The 21,228-nt window shown below is 40.0% G+C and overlaps 1 protein-coding gene across 2 annotated transcripts in view; it reads right to left on the bottom strand.

Annotated features, from left to right (window-relative positions):
* Positions 1-21,228, bottom strand: part of SVEP1 (sushi, von Willebrand factor type A, EGF and pentraxin domain containing 1) — a 135,039-nt gene that overhangs the window by 50,716 nt on the left and 63,095 nt on the right. For both annotated transcript variants that reach the window (XM_072860597.1, XM_072860598.1), the window contains exons 12-28: positions 20,285-20,479; positions 18,481-18,602; positions 16,347-16,455; positions 14,192-14,380; positions 13,633-13,866; positions 12,960-13,121; positions 12,055-12,216; positions 11,092-11,253; positions 10,415-10,509; positions 9,135-9,231; positions 8,360-8,473; positions 7,368-7,481; positions 6,258-6,459; positions 5,073-5,230; positions 3,679-3,880; positions 2,863-3,038; positions 1,399-1,523 (exon numbers count right to left, since the gene is read on the bottom strand). In XM_072860597.1, coding sequence (XP_072716698.1) covers positions 1,399-1,523; positions 2,863-3,038; positions 3,679-3,880; positions 5,073-5,230; positions 6,258-6,459; positions 7,368-7,481; positions 8,360-8,473; positions 9,135-9,231; positions 10,415-10,509; positions 11,092-11,253; positions 12,055-12,216; positions 12,960-13,121; positions 13,633-13,866; positions 14,192-14,380; positions 16,347-16,455; positions 18,481-18,602; positions 20,285-20,479 — 2,618 coding nt within the window. The remainder of the gene's footprint in view (positions 1-1,398; positions 1,524-2,862; positions 3,039-3,678; positions 3,881-5,072; positions 5,231-6,257; positions 6,460-7,367; positions 7,482-8,359; positions 8,474-9,134; positions 9,232-10,414; positions 10,510-11,091; positions 11,254-12,054; positions 12,217-12,959; positions 13,122-13,632; positions 13,867-14,191; positions 14,381-16,346; positions 16,456-18,480; positions 18,603-20,284; positions 20,480-21,228) is intronic.

The raw sequence follows: 21,228 nt of genomic DNA, 5'->3' as shown, positions 1-21,228 counted from the left end.
AAGTGTTACCAACAGTTTCACCATTTCTGACCTTCAGGATTGAAATACTAATGACCAGGAAGTGGAGATGGAGCACACTGTCATCAGGTTCGCAGATAATACCAAACTGGGAGGCCCAGTCAGTATGCCCAGTCAGGGCTGCATCCTAGGGGCCCTGACAGGCTGGAGGAAAGGGCCAACACAGACATCATGAAATGCAACAAGAACAAATGGGAAGGAAAAACTTCTGAACGATACAGGCTGGGGAAAGCCTGGAGAGGGAGCTGCTTTGTGTAAAAGGACCTAGGGGCTCTGGCAGGCAGTGAGCTGAGTATTGGCCAGCTGTGTGCCCTGGCAATAATGAGGACCAACAGCATCCTTGGCTGTGTGAACAAGGTCACAACCAGGAAACCAAGGAAGGTATTATTCCCTTTTCTCAGTGCTTATTAGACCACATCTGGAGTATTGCATTCCATTTTGGGCTCCTCAGTACAAGACAGACATTGACAAGCTGGAGCAAGTTCAGGGGAGGGCATCAAAAAGGTGATGGGCTGGAGCATTTGCCCTGTGGTAGGAGGCTGTGGAACCACGGCTGGTTCAGCCTGGAGCAGAGACAGCTCTGGGGACACCTAACAGCAGCCCCCGGTACCTATGGGGAGGTAATCAAGTATATAGAGGCAGGCTCTTCACAGAAGTGCATGGTGAGAGACAGAAACAGTAGTCATAAACAGAAGTGGTCCCAACTAGACATAAGAAAAAAATTTCACTCTGAGGATAACTGAGCACTGAAGCTTGTCTCCCAGAGAAGCTGAGGGATCACTGTCCTTAGAGACATCTTTTGATCTACACTGATTTTTTTAGCTCTGTGAAAGTTTAGTGCCAAACCTTTATTTTTGGTACCTGAATAAAAGTAGCCTAATATTCAGTTATGCTGTCCATTCAGACTTTTCCTGGGACTATATAGCTCAGATTTTTCATAGTGTCTAATGCATTGACACAAATTCTGATGCCTCCCCTCTGAAGTTTTACCAGTGCCTTCACACAGCAGGATGAGAGAACTGTAACCTGTAAAACAAGCCCTGAGCTCGTTTCATTGGGTTTTCTCCCTCTTCCAACAGGAACTGCTAGCTTTTGTGCGTGCCTTCATTTCTCTTTCACATACACAACACTACAGCTACATAATACAGAAAGGTTCAGTCAACATAGAAGGTGACTCAGTGTTGATTTTACCACACCTAGTTTTGCTTAAAGCTACTCCACTTACTATACTAAGCTTATTACCCTAAGCCAGAGCTTCATCTGGTCCTCACTGACTTCTGTGGAAACAGAGGTCTATCCAATATGCTAACTTTGAATACCTTTTCAAATGTTCATCCTACGCTCAGAGCCCTGTGTTCAAACACTGCAGTAAGGACTTACCTGCTGTGGAGACAGGACATGGTCCCAAATGTTGAGCTGGCTGATGGAGCCTACAAAAGATTCAGCTGGGTTGAATCCTTCTCCTTTCTGATCTTGCTCTTGACCCAGTACAAGTGCACCACCACCTAAACTCAGAGAGAATTAGAACAGGGATAAGAAACAAAGCCTTACAGCAGGGATCCCCATAGGAAGATTAAAAACAAAGCAAAACAAAACTTTTTCTACCCTATGCTACTAAGATTTTGTAGTGCAGAAGACCAGCCACCTTCAACAAATTCTCTCAGCAAACCTCTGGGAAGCCTTATGCTAGACTGAGGTAGGTGAGCATAACAATTTGGAAGTGACTCTCAAATATGCATTAATGCTAAACTCATGCTGATCAGAGCAGAAGCTTTACACAGCTGCTTCAGGAATGGTACTGGCTCTAAAAGACCACTTCTAGCTCAGTATTTGAAGCATATTATAGAGCAATGCAAAATGCAGTTTTGAGCAGGTGGGGCATATTTTACAGTACTAGCTTGCACTTACTGCTTTAAACAAAAGCTTAGAAAGTCAGATAGAAAAATTTGATTCCAAACCCTCAGAAGCACACTGGTGATTAGACAGTCAACGTTCTGACATGCCATACAAGTTAAATTTCCTCTCCTTGACCAGCGGCACAGATGATGCGGACATGCATTTTGTATGTCACAGGGTGTGTGGACAAGGGCAAAAACTAATGGAAACTGCACACTTCCTTAGCTCTTGTCTCTGGAGATAACTCCAACGTAACTGGGAAAGACAGGGGCAAGCATAAGGTACACAGACTAAAATGCTTCACTATTTTTTTTTGTAATATGGATAGTTTTTTGAAACTCTGTAAATTCGTATGGTGGCAGTATGAAAACACTATCAAAACCAAATCTCTTTGCAGCAATCTAATATCAGGCCTTTCACAGCTATTCAGTGATGAAGGTATTCCTTTTAATGTCTTCTGATATTACTGGAAAGACCGCTGATCACAGGAAACAATGAAATAGCAAACCCCACCTTGTTAGGACAAAATGCAAACGTAACTTTAAAAAGATGTCAGAAAGTAACAGGAGAATGCTAATTCAATCAACTCTGAGCACACATTTGCAAGGGAAATGCCAGTTAAACTTAAGTTTGTTGTGTGAGAAACCTATCCTCACACAGCCATTCCAAAATCACCTCAGCACAGGCTCCTTTGTGGACTAAATTCTGTCACCCCCAGAACAAGTTACCTACTAGTTTACCCTAGAAATGTGCACTTTGTCTTCAGCAAGGCTGAGTGAGGGAACTGTCCGCATGAACAAGAATAGCAAACATGAGCACTGCATAAATGTTGAAAATGTGAAAACATACTAAAAACACCAAAATAAACATTTCCTTGCAGGCATAGTGAATTTTTCGATAAAAACAGAATGAAGGCAACAGATCTGGTGTAATATAAATAAAGCATACCAGGGATTTTTGAGCCAACAGAGAGCCCGCTGCCTCCATCAGACAGTTTTCCATCGATGTACACTTTCCATGCCCCATCCGTGCATGTCCATGTGACTGCAATGTGATGCCAGTTACCATCATTCACTGAAGGACAGTCTGTGATCCTCTCTTTCCCATTTATATAAAGAACCCAACTGCATGGAAGGAAGATGAAGGCATATTCATTGCATGGAGCAGCTTTAAAAGCATGGCCTGTCCCACATGACTCAAAGAAATGTTATTTGCCAAACGAGATAACTGAGTCTACATCATACAAGAAATCTCTCGTGAAAGATCATCATACAAGATATCTCTCTCTCTCAGAGAACTTGGAAGTTATGGTTATCATAAGCAAAGCATGGTGAAATAAATAATATGCTTTTGTACCAAAACATGAAGACTCAAGTCATGGCTGCATAGTGGATTCTTAACCTTGCCCCTTGGGTCCATCCCTGCTTTTGGAGTCACACTACAAGTACTCTGAGTGCTGAGCTCCATTTTATCCAATCATTGTCTCAATGCATCATTTAAATATAATGTAAATGTAAGTCCAGACAAAAATATTATGTTTTCTAAACTTCACTGCTTTCTCACCATTACTCTTCTATTTGGCAAAAAGTGAAGGAAACAAAGCATGGAGAAAAACAAAACAAAGAGGCAACTCCAGCTATGGAGTCTGGATGCAGATTTTTCTACCCTCAAAGTAGGCAAAGCTGATATTCAGACTTCTGGTCTATGTGTTCTTTATCAATTCAAGACATCTGTAAGCTACAGAAAAGCAGAATTATGATTCACCCGTTGTAATCAGTCAGAAGAAATGCATTATCGCTTCCATTCTCCACCGCATAAGAAATGGGAGTCCCGTAGTTTGTGGTGTCAGTGGATTTCATCCAGAACGTACATGTGATGTCACCAAGAGATGGGAAAACACCATCAAGCATGACATATCCATAGATACCAGAGACTTCAAAGTCAAGATTGAAACCAGAGGACTGTTCTGCAACAAAGACAAAGTTGTCAGAGCTACATTCCTGAAAACCGAGAAAGAGAATCAAATGGAATCTAAGCAAACACAATAAAATGGAACACAACCCATCTACAAAAATTATTCACTTTAAATTGATCAGAGGTAGAAAGAACGTACAGCAGTCTAACATCAGCCAGCATACAGAGCTTTCCAAGGCTAGAAAACACACAGTGTTTGAAGAAAAACGACTGGAAAGAAGCTGATTATCTAACTAACAATGAACATGAACCTTGCTTTTCAGTCCTCTATCAATGAAATGACATATCCATCTGCTATCCAACAACTGAAAAAGGTGTGATCAGATGATTCCGTTTTATTCATAAGAGCCAAGATTAAAAAAAAGAAAAATATTTTTTTTCTGCTCCCGACTTACTGAAATACACTGCACTGGTGTAGAACAGCACTTCTGTGCTGCTCTTCAATGCAGAGTGACATGCTTTACAAGGATACTACATGTAAATGTACCAAGTGGAGCTCTCCTGAAAGCTGGGTGTTATTAAACTCAGACATAGGACGGTAGGTCTAAATGACCTGTATGTCCTCTACTGTCTCTGTAAAATCAACATGGGTACTTCAGCTTCTGTTTAAAGATTTACCACCTACTAGTGTAACACTTTATAATTTTCATGAAGTGGCTAAAAGACAAATGGATTTGAGCCTCGTGGTTGTGTGGCCTAACTCCAGCATCATCCAGGAAGTTGCACTAGGTGTGACCCATTTTGCCTGACCATAGGGAACTTAATGCCCTTTTGCCCATAGGGAACTTGATGCCTTTAGGACTTCCAGAGCTGTGACTACCACATACTAATCTCTAATCATGTGATGCAAAGCCCTACATGAAATACAAGAAATAGAAAGAGCTAATTAACTCAGATACGCAGAGCAAATACAAATTAAACTTGATAGACCTACTAGGTATTAAAAAGATAGAACTGTGCCTTAGAAAAGAGAAATGAATATAAATGTGACATAGCACACATGCTGTTACTTGTCTGCAATAACACTTATTAACACTGCAGTCACACAGGCTCCACTCAGCCTCTCAGAGTCCCACCACCCTAGCTGCTTTCTGGGGAAGCTGTACGAAAATCAGCCCAGCCAGTGCAAATCTTGCCCAGAGACTTAGTCAAGCCACCTTTTTCTGACACTTGGTCCTGTGTACCTGTTTCACACCTGCTGCCTGTAAAGCCAGGGGGACATTTACAAACGTACGAGTTCAAGGCATCCACACAAGTGGCTTGGTTTAAGCAGGGACTGGAGTCACAGTCATTGATGTTCACTTCACAGTTTAGTCCTGTGTACCCTGTCACACACAGACACCTACGGAGGAAAAGAGAAGCACACTTCAAAGGTGGTTGCTGTCATGACAAAGAATCCTGGCCGTGAGACCAAGTTTGCCAATGGGAATGGCATATACTGGAAAAAAAAAAATCAACAGAAGAGATACCACAGAATTAATGGAGTTTTATTTTGGTTGTTCCTTTAAGTATGCTTGTATTCTATTAGCTGCATAATATTTCTTCTTGATAGGGACAATACAATATTTAAACACAGAGTCTGCGTTTCTTCATATGAAACTGGGAGAGGCAATCATTGCATTCCTGTGAGTGAAGCATGCCTTCTCAAGTCCACAGATTTATAGACAAGAGGTACTCGACTTTTCAGGCATACAAGCTTACACTGAGGGAAAACCAAGGCAGTAGAAAGGCACCAAAACCTCTCATACTTGGAAAACCAAGGTGTTTGAAAGGCACCAAAACTTCTGGGGCTTTGGAGAGGGAAAGAGTTATTAAACCCAGACAGTAACAGCTGGTCCATCTCTCTACCTCTACAGTGATCTAGGATATGACACTGCTATTGGTATTTGTAACTTCTGATCTGAGTTCAGATACCCTAAAACATACAAAGAAATATTTGGAAGATTCCATCAGTATTTGTATTTTAATCTCTGTATTCTCAACATGTACAGCTATCCCTGTCTTGCAGGCTATAGGAATGTAATATTATCAGGTACATAACCTGTCATCACCTATTCTTCTAGTGGAAAGCAAGCCCTTGAAGCTTGGGAAAGTGGATTTGTTTTGGAAGATAAATATTAAAACCATGCAGTCCTACCATGCTTACACTTCAAAATCTGCATATGTTCTTTGCTGTCTACATCGGAATTTTTTAAGAGTGAGGACACGAGGATTTATTTTCTTGCCTTTTAAAATCTCCTTTAGCATGCATAAGGGGACCATTTATATTGGATCAGGCTGCCAAATGCCTTGCTGAAATCTAAGAAGGCTAAAGCACCACAATATACCTGACTTTCCACATTGTATTACATCAATCATCTGTTTTTCACCTGAAGCTGTTGATACCATCTCTGCACGTAGCTCCATTCCTACAGGGTCTGCTGAGACACTCATCGATGTTTCTTTCACACAAGACACCAGTAAAACCTGGGAGGCACTTGCAGGAGAAACTGCCAACTCGATCGTCACATATAGCCCTATTAAGACACGGGTTTGAAAGGCATTCATTGACCTCCGTTTCACAGTGAGCACCTGAGAAGAAAAGAACAAAGTCACAGCTCTGCTTTGAATTAACCTAAGAAAGAAGATTACTAACCCATCTCTGTTTTTTAAGAACTTTTGCCAATCTTCTGGGAAACAGCAAACACCAGGTTAGCCATGCAGGTTTGGGATTTAATCCATTAACTGAGGTTAAGTGGTCATAGAAGAATTACAGGAACCATCTTTACAGTTGTAGAAATTAATACTCAACAAACTGTGGGGAATTTAAACAGATATTGCCTATTATGTGAGTAATTTGGGCTGAATCAGGAAATCACCTCAGAAACTATTCTGAGCAACTAATGAAAAGCTGCTACAAAAGACATTTAGCTGGAACCTTAATTCTAAGGACAAACATGAAAGGCATAAACACATGATTCTGGGATTTCTGCTGTGAAAGAGGCTCTATGGTACAAGCACCAAAGAAAGAAGAAAATGTGTGTGATTTTATAGTGGAGCTCTTTGGCAACATGATAATCAACAGATATGCCTAGTTGTTACAGAAATCCATGAAATCAGTAGAAAGCTGAGTATGCGGATGGGGAGTAGTTTTAATATAGATGATCTTGCCTACTGTTACAATATTTTTCTTTTTAAAATAAAATTAAAAATAACAGTTTGCACCCATGTGAATGTCCTTATTCTTTCCTCAACATCACACAGTGAGTTCATGGCAAAATTAGGAATAGAATATCAATCACCTAGTAAATCCTTCTGAAGCCACACTTACACTACAGGGACTCTGAGAGATTACATGCACCTAGGGAATCTAGTACATCCATATCAACATATATTATATGCAACATATAGCAATGAGACTGAAATACTTTGGACAGGGTAGGAAGACATCTTTTTTGGTCAGAAAGAGTGAAGGCTGACTTAAACAGAAAAAGGTGTACCTGTGAACCCTTTTGCACAAGTGCAGCGGTAACTGTTCTTGCCATCAACACAGTGGGCTCCATTCAAACATGGACTGGAGCTACATTCATTTATGTCTTCCTCACACAAGAGACCTTCAAACAGCAAGGGTTACAAGGCATGATCAAGACATATTCAAGGTCTGCATGCTGCAGTGACTGAATGTGGAAGAGAACAGCACCATACTGCTTGCATAACAAAAGGCTACTGAGATCAGGTGATAAAATTCCATGTTTGACTGCACTACTGCAAACATCTGCAGAGATCATCTGTGTTATTTAGATGCTGGGATGTGAAAGATGCGAAGTCCATGGTTTGTCTTTATAAATTTTAAAAAATATCCAGCAAGTTTGCTGTCGGTAAATGTACAGCCACAAACTTGAAAAATTAGGGAGACCATTTCTGGTGGAAAACACCAGGCCTTTTTTTAAAATCACACAGAATTATCTCCTCAATAGTTTATTCCAATATTTAGAAGTTAGGTGCTGTTTTGGCAAAGTACTCAAGCATGTCAGTCTCCCCACAGATTTCAATGCCTTCAACATACATGCAGGTAAGAGTTAAAAAAACTGAGAAAAAAGATAAGAAAAAGCCCACTCACTTACTCATAGGGCTGCAGTAAAGCAACTGCATAAATGTTTTGTCTAGTCAGGCCATATTCAGTTTCACAAGCATTTTCTCTGTGAGTATTTACTAATTCCCTAAGCTTCATTCCTTTTTTTTTTCAGACCAGAAATGTCACAAAACAGAAGCATACATGCACAAACACACACACAGACTGCCCTTCAATGCTCATCCTTTTATTTCAAAACCTATTCACATACAGTAGAACCTTACTCTAACCTGTAAATCAGATTGCTTTCCTGTTATAATTCCACAAATGTGGAATTATACACCCCTTGTGTTTCGTCTTATCTACTTGGTACAGAAACAATGCCTGTCTGAAGAAGAGCTACGAAGTGAAACAAATTACCTGAATAGCCTGGTTGACAATGGCAAACAAAGGTCCCAATGCCGTCTTTACACATTCCATTGTTGTGACAAGGAGATGATTTACACTCATCAACTTCTGTTTCACATTTCAAGCCTAGAATGCAAAGTAAAAGACTGAGAACAGGAAGACAAAATTTGAAATTTTTCAGAAGCATAGAAATAATGAGTACTTAATGTAGGAAAACATGATTGATTAATTGCGTATGTTACCAGACATTCAGGTTTATTATCTTCTCTTTAGATTGTGGTTTAACACTGACCTGAGACAAAATGCTATTAGAAAGGTATGATCCACATCGGGCAACAGACTGATCAGTTCCAGATAGTGGCACTTAATACCTATCACAAGTAACAGAGATCACTTCTTGATAATAGCTGAATAATAAGTCATCTGTTTGCTCTGAAGCAACTGGGAAGCTAACAGTGAAGAAGAGTACAGGCAGATCTGGCAGAATTAGCTGTTTAGAGTGCAAATTTCCACATTTGCTAATCATAAATATTGCCAAGTGACAGGATTTTCAAATTCACTCACTCCACTAAAAGAAACCCCATTCAAAATCCTGTTCTGTCAAACATGATATAATTCAGCAGAACATGAGGAACAATTTCTTTTCTTAATACTTATGTATGGTAAATCTGTGATGGATATTCGAATTAGGCTATACTCTTGCACTGAACGTTTTGCCTCTTTATGCTTGCTCATGTTAAGGGCATGGAAACATGTTAGCTCCTCCATCTGCTTCTCAATTTTTTACCTGTATATCCAAGTGGGCATATGCAAATATATCCACTTCCCAACTGTTTGCATGTCCCGTTGTTGTGGCATGGTTCCAGGAAACACTCATGAAAGACCTACCAGAGGCAAGAATGATACAATTACAGTAAAGGTGGAAATACAGGTGGAACAAAATATCCTAATTTTAAACTGCACACCCTATAGCCACTTTGGAAAGCTGGGGAAAAAAAGTCACTGGCATTAACTTCTACTATTCCTCTTTGTCTTCCCAGCACACCAACCATTCTTTTTTCTAGAGAAAAATACCAGGAATCTGAATTATTATTTTAAAATGACCTTTTACTGAGCAAAATGTGACCATTGCAGTTGTTCCCTTAGAACTTTCTTAGCTATGATTCACAGGTGACATTTTATATTATGCTACCTTTTATATGAGAGTTCTCCACTTTGCATCCTTTTACACTGGCTAATCACTTCCTGCTACTGGTCATCAGGTGAACTGGTGGGGAACTTCACTGTGTAGCATTATTTTTTCTAACATAGCAAACCTGAATTCAGCAAAGCCCTGAGTAAATGGTCAACTAAAACCATAGGAGATCAGTTTGTCACCTGTCTATATGTTATATAATGGTTCAGGCCAAATTTAGCATCAGTCAACTCTGCTCCTGTTTACACAATATCCTAATTTTAGATTCAAACAAAGGAGTATTGTCAGAATTACATACTAGGGGGGAGATGGTGGGGATAAGGGGGCATCTCTGGCAAACACTGTCACTGGAGTAGTTTCTATCACATGAGGACTTGCCTGTATTTCAAAGGGGGTACACAGCAGAAGGGAGCTCTGCTTGCCTCCTCTCAAGTGTTTTTATGTTGCAATAAGTAAAACAAAGACTTTACAACTGTGACTTAGATGCCTGGTAGCATTTTCTGGAATTCAGCAGATGGAAGACATCAGATGACTGAGAGTGGTCAATCTACTTTTTACAGATTGGCTGAACCTCCTCCATGTAGTTTACATTTTTTTTTATAAGTGTGATAAATATTTCATACACATCAGGTGAAGGCTTCAAGTCCAAAATTTAAGATTGCCAATAGCTGATGCAGCCTCCTTTGTTCAGCGAAAGTGCTTCTATGATTACAAAGAGAGTTTGAGTGTTCCCTCATGACCATCGCTCTCATCTCTTCAGGAAATACAGTCAGAGTAACAATTGCATTTAAAAAGGCCTTAGTCATTTACTACTGCATAAGGCACTCTTTTTTTCATTTGAGATAACATTGGAAAACATATCTTGTCCTTGCCTGACTGCTGACTTTGTACTGCTTGCTGATATTTTCTGGAGAGGCTGGTACCATCATTACACTTTCCTCAGCTGCTGAAAAAGTAGAGCCAAAACCTAAAGAGGAAAGATATGAAAGTGATGTTAATAATACTGTATGCCAAAGTCCCTATTCCATGAGGGCATAACAATTGCATGTTAGTAATGTATCTAAAGTTACGCTGAAAAAAGTGAATCTGTGGGAATAAAAAGCAAACTTTAGAGTAACCACATAGTATTTTACATATATTTTACACAAATATGTATTTGTAAGCACATACATTTCTAAAACACATATGTGGGTGTACATATCAAATATATTTTATGTGTATTTATACACACACATATTTGTATATATTTGTGTATATATACAACTCTCTCTATAGTGTATACATATAGTATACATATGCAATGTGTGTGTGTATATACACTCTATATGTACACTGTTATTGAGCCTTGGTATGTATCATACAGTCACTCCTTCTACGTTATACAGAGGCAACACCAGTAGGCAAAAAACAGCTGTGAACTTCACTGGTTGAAATGGAAGGTCTACATTTGTTAGGAGAGTAAGTGGGATGTTTTCTGTTAAGACTACTGCTGGCCATCCTTTGGATGTTCCCTTTATTCACTTTCTCCCACAGAGACTATTTGGCTTACTTGAACAATCTGTGATGGATCTGGCACCAATGACAGTTGTTGTTCCATAAAAGGGACAAGACAAGCAGTAGGACTTTCCTGGATCTGGTTGATAGTAGTCTCTGGGACAAGGGTAGCAAGGTGTCAAACCTGTACGAGAGAACTCTCCTGCAAGACATGGTACTGCAAGAACAAAAGGACATTTTTTTTTTGAGTGATCACTTGCATCCCCACCCTACCTCCCCCCACCTCTTTCTGGTCATTTTGCCTCCTCCCCTCATAGTCCCTCCTCAGACTTAAAGGAATAGGGTGAAGCCTGACAGGAATTGACAACTCTAGGAGATGCTTATTTAAATTGTGCTGTTAGGTGACATGTTGTTCTCAAAGGACTATGGAAATATCTGGGAAGTACTTCTATCTATTCCTTTTGCTGCTTTGGGGACAGCTTTCAAATGTAACTTCCTTTCCCTGTTATCTCTCACACCTGTTCCCCCCCACCCATCTTCAAGAAGGAGTAAGGACAAAAGACGAATCTTTTTTGTACCATTAATCCCTGCAGAGTATTTCCCCTGGGAGTCTTTCTGGCAAAACTTCCCAAAGACAGTTGAGGACAATTTCTTGAAAAAAGTTATGCAACAAACTGTGTTAAAATTCAGTATTTTTGTACAGAAGATGTGGAAGCTGTTCCGGAGATAATAGTGACAAATGTCCTGTCATTCCCTTTCTCTTCCCATCACATATCTCATTTTATTCATCTTTAGGTAAGAATCCATCTTGGAAATCAGAAGGAAGGCATTTGAAATAATCGGGGTATCATGAAATGACCCATAATTTTTCTGGGAAATGCTGCTTGGTCCACACCTAACCATATGGGGAATTCAACCTCAGGCAGATGAACTGTATTACATAAGCTGATGTTTAAACAACATTTAGAAATTTTTAGGATTTAATTTAAAAAATTTCATAGCCTCTTTTGTTACAAACCTCCACAAGCTGAGACATCCACTGCGCCTCTTTTTACTGTTGATGTATTTTCCGGGCAAGAGATGCAATTCCTGGATCCAAATGCTGGCTGATATGTGCCAAGTGGACATGTTTCACAGGTCTCAAGACCATTAGATGAATATGTTCCCTGCTTGCACTGAGCTGTAAGGCAGAAGAATTCATAAAGATTAAGCAATGTCCAACAGGAAACATGGCTCCTAACCTCTGAAAATAATGTTGAAATCACAAGTCATGTCACAGGGACTTTTATTTCTAGAGCTTGCTCTACTCTGAAGGAGTTCATGAGTACAAAGAGCAAAAAAAAAAGGAATTGTGGTTAAGTTACTGGTAGTGCATTTGTGAATTATTAACCAGTTAATTCTCTTCCAATCAGCTTCACAGATGGTTTATTGAAACTCAGTTACTAATTTTTAATCAACAAAATCAATGGTAAGACAATAAATAGGAAATAAAACTAGCAACTTCTTTTTTGGAACAAGTGACACAGAGATAGTGGTGCTGAGGTGCTCAATGCCAGAGCACTGTAGTAGGATGCAGACATTTCACCTTTGATCACGGTAGGATGGAGAGGGGGTGGCAAGGACAAGAACAGCATTATTTTAAGTGTATTAGTCCCTGCAAAATGCACTCGCAATCTCACAGAATGAAGACAGACATGAAACAAAGCTTCAAAGGCCAGCTCTTCTTAAAACATCTGCCCAGGCATCCTGCATGCCACAGCAGCAGTGAAAACCTGGATTTTTCTCTTTACATATGCATCAAGGAGCAGTTAGGACTGCTCCTTGTTTCACAGGCTAACCTTATTCCAATACTCCCACAATGGGGACCAAAAGGATGTCACCAGACATTCAGAAGTGGCTGTCTGAAGAAGACAAAGTTCTCACCTTTGCATTCAGAGATGCTCCTGGAGTGTAGATACTCAGTATAGCTACCAGATGGACAACTTTTGCATTCCAGCTGCCCTTCCTCATCTTGGTAGGATCCAGTCCAGCAGCTTTCACAGGTGTGATGCTCCAGGGAGTAATAGGTACCCAAAGGGCAGTTGACTGTAATGTTGGAAACATAAGGTTCCCCTCAGAATGCACACTCATACATACTTGTCTTGCCTCTGGACTTCCCATTTAGTCAAACCTATTTATGTGAAATGTGACTGTTCCTCAGCAAATGGGGTACCTCTCTGAACACTGCAAAGATCTCGCTACGCGCAGGAAATGGAATCCAATTCCCTATCTTAGCTACACATCACCCACAAGACTAATAGGGTTAAAAGACTGCATACCAAGCACTGTTTTCCTCTGTATCACCAAGTGTGAATATGCCTGATTTCCCCATGGGAGTGGAATCCTGGGTACAAAAGCATCCTTTTTCCACAGGCCTTGGTTAGGAACATAAACATCCTCTGGAAGTCAAACTGCGCAAAGCATTTTTGCAGTTTATTGTTCTGGGAGGCCACAAGCACTGGACTGTGTCAAACCATAACCCTCTGCAAACATTCTCTAAAACCTTGCTTTTCAAAAGGATTCTAAATACATGTAAGGGGCAAGTCATCTGGCTTACCACACATTCTCCCCCTCAGCACAGAACCAGGCCTGCAGAAGAGAAAGGCCTTCTCGGTCTCCAGTGAGTTGCTGTCAGCTACAATGAGTTCGGATGCAAACTGAAAAGAATACATAGGTTCCTTATTGAGAGTCCTATTCAGCCTGTTCGTTATCGTCTCCAGAGTTTTAAGGAGCCGTCGCTGGTTTTCCAGTTCCAATGTATCATTCCTTTCATCAGGCAGTGGCACGCTAGCTGGGATATAAACAGAAAAGACAAAAAGCACACAGATTTTACAGTCAGCACTCCCAGCGTACTCTGGAGTATATCAAGAGCGCAACACTCAAGCTTGCCAGTGGAAAGCAGGCCATGTGCACAATGCTCTCCATGAACATGAGGCTGTGATCTTTCCCCCAAGCAGAAAGTCTGTAACGAAATGGGGCTAAGAAGGTCTCCAGAAAACTGCCATCTGCACCTCCAGCAGGCTTTGTGAACCGAAAGCTAAGTTTAGTAAATGTATTAATGATATATTTTTTAAAAAGAAGGAAGAGGAGAAGGACGATATTTTGACTTCTCTCACCCGTGATGTTAAATATTAACTTGATTTTGTGGTCAGTCATTGGAACATTCAGCTTATGCCTTTTGACTCGAGCAGGTGCTGCCTTTACAGAGGCAGAGAGATGCTTGGATAAGTCATCTTCTTGCGCTGCATCAACAAAATCATCATAGGAATAATCCAGCTGGTTTGCTGCCCCCCAGCCAGCAGGTCCTGTGAGGCATTGAGAAAGAACAGAAAGAGAAGCAACATCATGTGGAAAATAAGTGCCTGTAGATATTTCTAAAATACATCCCCAGTAGAACGGGGTCTGTTTGAAGCTCCAGATGATGTGTGCTGACTTTGCCTCTGCACTAGTGCCTATTGTACCATCATTTTGACTAAAGAAAAAGGAAAAACTAGTCTCACTCCTAACTGGTATCGTAGAGAACCTGAATCTTGTGCAGTTAGCCAAAGCTTTAAAGAAATACTGCTGTAAAAGTTACAGGTTGCAGTTCTTTTTCTTCACCTGTCTTGCATGGGCCTTCACCTGCCAGCAACATCTTCTTCAACAATTCCGTATTGCTCTGTCTTCCTCTACCTGCTCAATTACAGACAGCACAGCCTATGCTACATGTCTCCACTGAGTCTTCTTCTCACAACTCCTAAATAGTTCTACCATTGTCTGCCGTCTCAGAAAAGGCTGGTAGCATTACCTTATGTGTTTATTCCCCCCAGCCAGGCATTTCCTGTTACACATAGTGAGTCAAATTCACCCCCTGTATAACATCCTTCACCTATAACACGCTTTCAACCAGAAACAATTAAACAATTGTATCTGTACATAATCTACCTTTTCATAATAACTAAATCTAGAGGTGCATGTTCTATTCCATTGATCTAGCTATTTTTTAAAAAACATGATGATATAAAAGAATTCTGCCAATTACCTATTAGCAGTCACCTAATTATGCTCAATTTACAGTGGAAACTAGGACAAGTTAACCCCAACAAGCTTTGCGGTTAATACCGTGTGAGTATTCCACAACTAATTTTCTGAACCGCTGTCTCTTATGACCTGAGGAGAGTTCTCTCCTGCCTCCTCAGTGTAAAATCATGAGAAACTCCAGAAAAATAGCAACAAGGTTATTCTGATAAGAGGTCGACATGAACCAGAGGGCAATAGGGCCCTACATCCCATGTCCTCAACACTGTCTCCTCCAAGCACCTTTACAAGTTAGCTCCAGCTGTCATAAATATTCATCCTTACCCTGATGACAACTGCAAACCGAACACCCAGTCCCTCGTGTCTGATTACAAACAAATGTCTTCTCAAACTCAGTGAAGCATGTCTAAAAGGTGAGAATAAGCAGGAAGCTCTACCAAGTAACTCCATTATAAAACTGTAAAAGAGCCACAGTTCTGTGACAGAGTACGTATTCTGATGTTGATCTTCCAAAATGCCTCCTGCTAAGATAGGTAATATAAGTAAGTTACCTGTTTTTAGCCTTTCTGCTCTCAGCACCCTCCTGGGACTCAGAAATGCCAAGGACAACAGCAGTACAACATGGACACTAACCTGTTCGAAAATGTACTGAAAATGGCAATTTACTTGGCATAAAGCAAAGTGGGAACAATCACTAGGACTGTCACAGCTTTCACTCCGATATAACTACAGTCATCCCGCAAAATGTGGCCCTGCATGCAGGAAGTCATTTCACAGCTCATGGGCAAACTTAAGCTTGTATAGCTTTACACTGTGGGGGTTCTGTGCTGATCTGAACCAGCATCAAGGATGCTCCTCATTTTCTTAACAATCTCCAGAATCATCTATTGTACTTTTTCAGTATTTTGGTTTGAAACTGTATGTTTTTAAAAAGTTGCTTTCTTCCAGGCTAACCAAGCAGCTTGTAGGACTCTGTGTGTGTGCTTTTTTTCCCCTCCCCATCACGAGGCATCTCAGTAAACTTCTATAGGCAACTCAGTAATCCTCTACACTATATAGGAAGCAGCATCAAAACCAGACAGCAAACAGTTCCATAATATTGTTATAAAACCTACTATGTAATTGCTTACTATCTTAAGAGCTCTATAGTTATTTTTAAAAAACATGTCACACAACACATTGCATACTTCAGAACAAAAGGAATTATGCTGCATTAAACCTGGATGGCTAAGAATCTATGCAATCAATAATTACCAATGGCAAATCCATTTTCATAATCGTAATTATATTCCAAGCAATGTTTCTGTGTCTGATCTTCCAATCTGCAGTCAATATCATCAACATCATTACAGAATGATGGGACCTTCCAACATAAAGAATAACAACATTAAAAAATAAAGCCACATAGCCCCCTCCCCTGACTTATAAAAACTTCTAGTTACAATGTAAAGCATGGTCTTGCCAGTGACACTAGATTTCCCCTTTAATGCCTCTTATAAACCTGGCAAGGTCTGCTGAAAGAAGTATGTTCTATTGATACAGCTGTGAAATAAGACAGCACCTTGTAGGCATATAAGCTCTTTGTAATAGAAGATCTTTAAGATCTTTGTAATAGAAGATCTTTGTAATAGAAGATGTCCATTCAGTTAACCACTCTTGCATGTAAAACCCCAAAATACAGAAATAAGTTCAGGCTTGTTTCTCCCTGCTGAAGATGACAGGAGAGCTTACACGTTTGAAAACATCTGTGTTTTTTCCAGCTATGTAACTTGTAATTCTGTCAGGTTTACAACAATGCTGTCACTTTGTTCCTAGCTTTCAAACCTTATTTCTTCATATCCACCTCTCCCTACCCATGGAAAGGGACTCATGCGTTCCACCAAGAGACCTCAGAGGACAGGGAAAACAATCTGAAAAGGACAGAAACCACAGAACAGAAAACTCGACAGAAACCTTTCTGGTATTGTTGATGTCTTCTCTCCACAAAGGCAGTGGAGATTAGATAAGAATAGATGAATGCATGACTTTTGATAAAATCTGTATTTCTTGCTTTTTCCAGAAAGGTTTCAAGCAAGTTGGGCTCTAGGTTGTGTTTTGGAATTGCTTTGATTTTTCCATACCAATTTTCATTGGAAAGATGGCTCCTGCTGATTCCTCCCTCCTTTTCAGATCTCTGCTAGAATTTCAAATTCTTCGGAATAGGAATAGGCATACTCAAAACAGCCTTTTAGACTGTTTTCCCAGATTGTTGCATTTTGATGTAATTGCTTGGGCAGGTCACTAAGCATTTTTTCCTTATTATCTTTTGCTTGCCGATAGTAACAGTCTAAGCACTGGAACCTGGTGGTAGCTGACTCTTAGGGGAAAGGAACAGAAATAAAACCAGCCAAGATTCCTCTGCTGGAAGAGAACAAACCTGAAGCAAGGCAAGAGAGTAACAGATATTTAGGTCCAAGGGTCAGAGATTGCCTGAAGTGTTATGTAAGTTTTCAGCCATTTGACAAGAGCTACTGACATATATTCCAAAGTTGCAGGAGTTTGTCCATCAGCTGTATGTGCTAATAATGCTTTTTAGTTAGTAGAGGGGCTTTTAGCATATGGGCCTTGTCCTGCAAAAACATCTGTAAATGCCCAGTGTTCTGTTCTGGCACAATGTTTATCACACTAGGCCTGGACAGCCACCCCTGAAACCACAACTCAAAGTCCTGCTGCTTATGCTTTGCAGCTGAGGACAGACTGGTGGATTAAGAGAAGAGATTGTGATACTGAAGTGGAAAGCAAGAGACATGATAGAGAAGAAACATGCTACCCCTTCAAATTCAGTGCCATGCAGTTCTTAATGATAAGAGTGAGAACTCAAAAACTCAAGAAACCTGAGCAAATTAGTTAAATCACTAGTACTGGATTTAAGTGCCTGGACCTAGGCACCAAATGTGGAATTTATCTATTTGTATACATGTATATTCATTTATATTATATGGATATATGTTATACACATTCTGTATAAAATACATATATTTTATAATCACATCCAACTTTCAAAAACAACACTGAATTTAGGGGACAATTGACCAGGGTTTTCAAAACTGCACAGGTTCTCTTTGGAAGCCTGCTGAAAATCTATGAATGCCAGGTCCCTAAGCTACTTGCACACTTCTATAAATTCTGTTCTATACAACTCCACATTGCAGACTGAACTGAATTACATTAAAATGCCAGTGAATCATCTTTATTTTTAAAGGAGACTGGTCATCTTCTGAAAAAGCACACATGTCATTTATGGGTTTCTGTTGTATTTTCTTTGTATGAAATTAGTTAGCTGGGGAAAGTAACAATGAGGTACATTTTTTAAAAAGTATGTAAAAGGAAGGAGTATTTACTAACCTACCATTTTACCAAGCGCACTCTGGAATGCATCAGTAAAGCTATTTAGAAGATTGTTGTCATCACATCGTGTTGCTTTGTAGAGCATCTCAAAAGATTTGAACCCATGGTTTGCAAAACGATTTACTGAAAATTGTTGGAGAAATAAATTTTTACTGGTCAGTGCAAGAGTTTCAGAGCTAAAAGCAAGATCATTCAGGCTAAAACTGGAATACACTAAGCTAAGAAGTACTGTCTTTAAATCAGCAACCTAAATTCCCAGTGCTTTATACATGAAAATGGATCACTTGTACCTCAGCCAGTGCAGCTGACTACGACCTTGTGCTGGTTTTGGCTGGGACAGTTAATTTTCTTCATAGTAGCTAGTATGGGGCTGTGCTTTGGATTTCTGCTGGAAACAGCGTTGATAATACAGGCATGTTTTAGCTACTACTGAGCAGCGCTTACACAGAGCCAAGGCCTTTTCTGCTCCTCACCCCACCCCACCAGCGAGGAGGCTGGGGGTGCACAAGGCATTGGGAGGGGACACAGCTGGGACAGCTGACCCCAACTGGCCAAAGGGCTATTCCATACCATATGGCATCATGCTCAGCATATAAAGCTGAGGGAAGAAGAAGGAAGGGGAGGATGTTCAGAGTGATGGTGTTTGTCTTCCCTAGTCACCGTTACGTGTGATGGAGCCCTGCTTTCCTGGAGATGGCTGAACACCTGCCTGCCCATGGGAAGGAGTGAATGCATTCCTTGTTTGGCTTTGCTTGTGTGCACGGCTTTTGCTTTCCCTATTAAACTGCCTTTATCTCAACCCACGAGCTTTCTCACTTTTACTCTTCCAATTCTCTCCCCCATCCCATGGGGGGGAGTGAGCGAGCGGCTGTGTGGTGCTTAGCTGCCAGCTGGGGTTAAACCATGACAGATCCTTTGGCAGGCACCAAATTTATTGGGAAAGCTAACAGACATTAAAAAAAGGTCTGTCATTTATCTGTTTCAGCATTTCTTAATGGAAGAAACCTGTGAGCTGTCAACCAAACTCCATACTTACTTTTTACTGAGAGAGAAGCAATAAATATTAAAAGTCCTATTATCAATGCTGCTAGGCTAAATATGACAAATTCTCATCCAGAATTTAACCAAATCAAAGTTCCGAAGTCCAAGTTACAAATTTTGAATTGATAGATAGCTCTGAAACATTAACTCTCATTTGCTCATAGCTGAAACACTGCTCTTGTTTGCTGAAACCAAGAAATCCACTCCGATGGTAGTAGATGCAACATGGTGCCAAGACTGGCTTCATATGTAGCTCTAATACAGTTATTATTAAAATGTCACCAAAGCTGGGAAATTCCACAGCTGAAATTTTGGGTGTGTCCGTCTCAAAGAAAATACATAAACACTTCTGATTTGGTGATAATTATATATGTAAGTACAGCATGCACTGTGCATTTGGATAAGTAAGTTGCAAATACTGTTGAAATTCCTATTGAAAAGACACTGTTAGTGTTTGTAAACAAACTATTTCAAATACCAATTCAAAATAATGACAGACCTTGTCTACTTTGCCATCTTTGCTATTTTGTGATTCCCAGGGTTCAAATTCACTGCTATTTTTGTTTTACATAGCTTCTGAAATAACACATTTACGGACTTCCAGGCATTCTTTCACAATATTTGTAACAATTTGGAGGCAGAGGACAGAGAAGATTTGTTATCTTTAAACAGAAGTCATAATTTCTAAAATATTTTCATTTACTTCCTCATTAAACATAGTGTTTGACGAGTTGCAGATTCATTTTAGTAACAATAAGACTTACAAGAGCAACCAGGCCACTCCGGAGAATGAGGCGGCTTCCAGACACCATCCTCATATGCACAATAGTAGTTTTCACTTGATCCTTCTGAAAAGCTATAACCTTCTGCACAGTGCAATGTGCAATTAACTCCCACTTCATCTGATGTGCATGTAAAATCACCATTCACAGGCTCAAAGGAGATTTCACAGGGAGAACCTATGAAAAATCAAAAATTTATATATTGATGAATGTGGTGAAGTAAGCAAGCGCACAGGAAAACAGCACTGATAGGATTTCCAAAAGTACCCAGTATCAACCTGATCTTGCCTCTGCTGAAGTCTATGGAAGTATTATCTGTTAATTCCATAAAGGCAGGATCAGGCTACTGCTAAATTATTCTCAAACTCTGCCACTGGAATCTGAAATCCAGAAACGTGAAGACTTTAAAAAAATTGTGATACATATAAGAAATTACAAAAACTCAGAAATGCAAGACCCAAACCCGTCTGTACTTCTGCAAAGGTGCATGCCCAAGCATGTACTTACTAAAATAATACAAAACATTAATCTAAATTTTTACATGAACTTTCATACAATGAATTCTAGTAAACTATGCTACATCTTGAATTCTGAAACTAAACATTATCCATTCTGCACTATTGCAACAACACATGGACTTGTCAGAATCATCTTAGGAGGGACTGACTGTAAAACCTCAGTTATGATTTATTTTACAGGCCAATTGTGAAGGAGATGGTGAATATCTGAAAACATTATGTCAGAAACACTGAACCACAAAAAGTCTGAGGTCGTGTAGAACTTGAAATAATGCCAATTCTAAGCACTGGCTTGTTCTTGCTAAGATTTTCAGGAAATCAGAAATTAGCACATCCATTTGCAACTTACCTTCTCTAAAAACTATAACCAAAATTCCAGCCTGTATGATTTTAAATTCTCTCTTCACT

This window comes from Ciconia boyciana, chromosome 4 (genome assembly GCF_034638445.1).
Source record: "Ciconia boyciana chromosome 4, ASM3463844v1, whole genome shotgun sequence".
Lineage (NCBI taxonomy): Eukaryota > Metazoa > Chordata > Aves > Ciconiiformes > Ciconiidae > Ciconia > Ciconia boyciana.
Note: the sequence above shows the minus strand (reverse complement) of the source record. Positions and strands in the feature narration are given on the sequence as shown.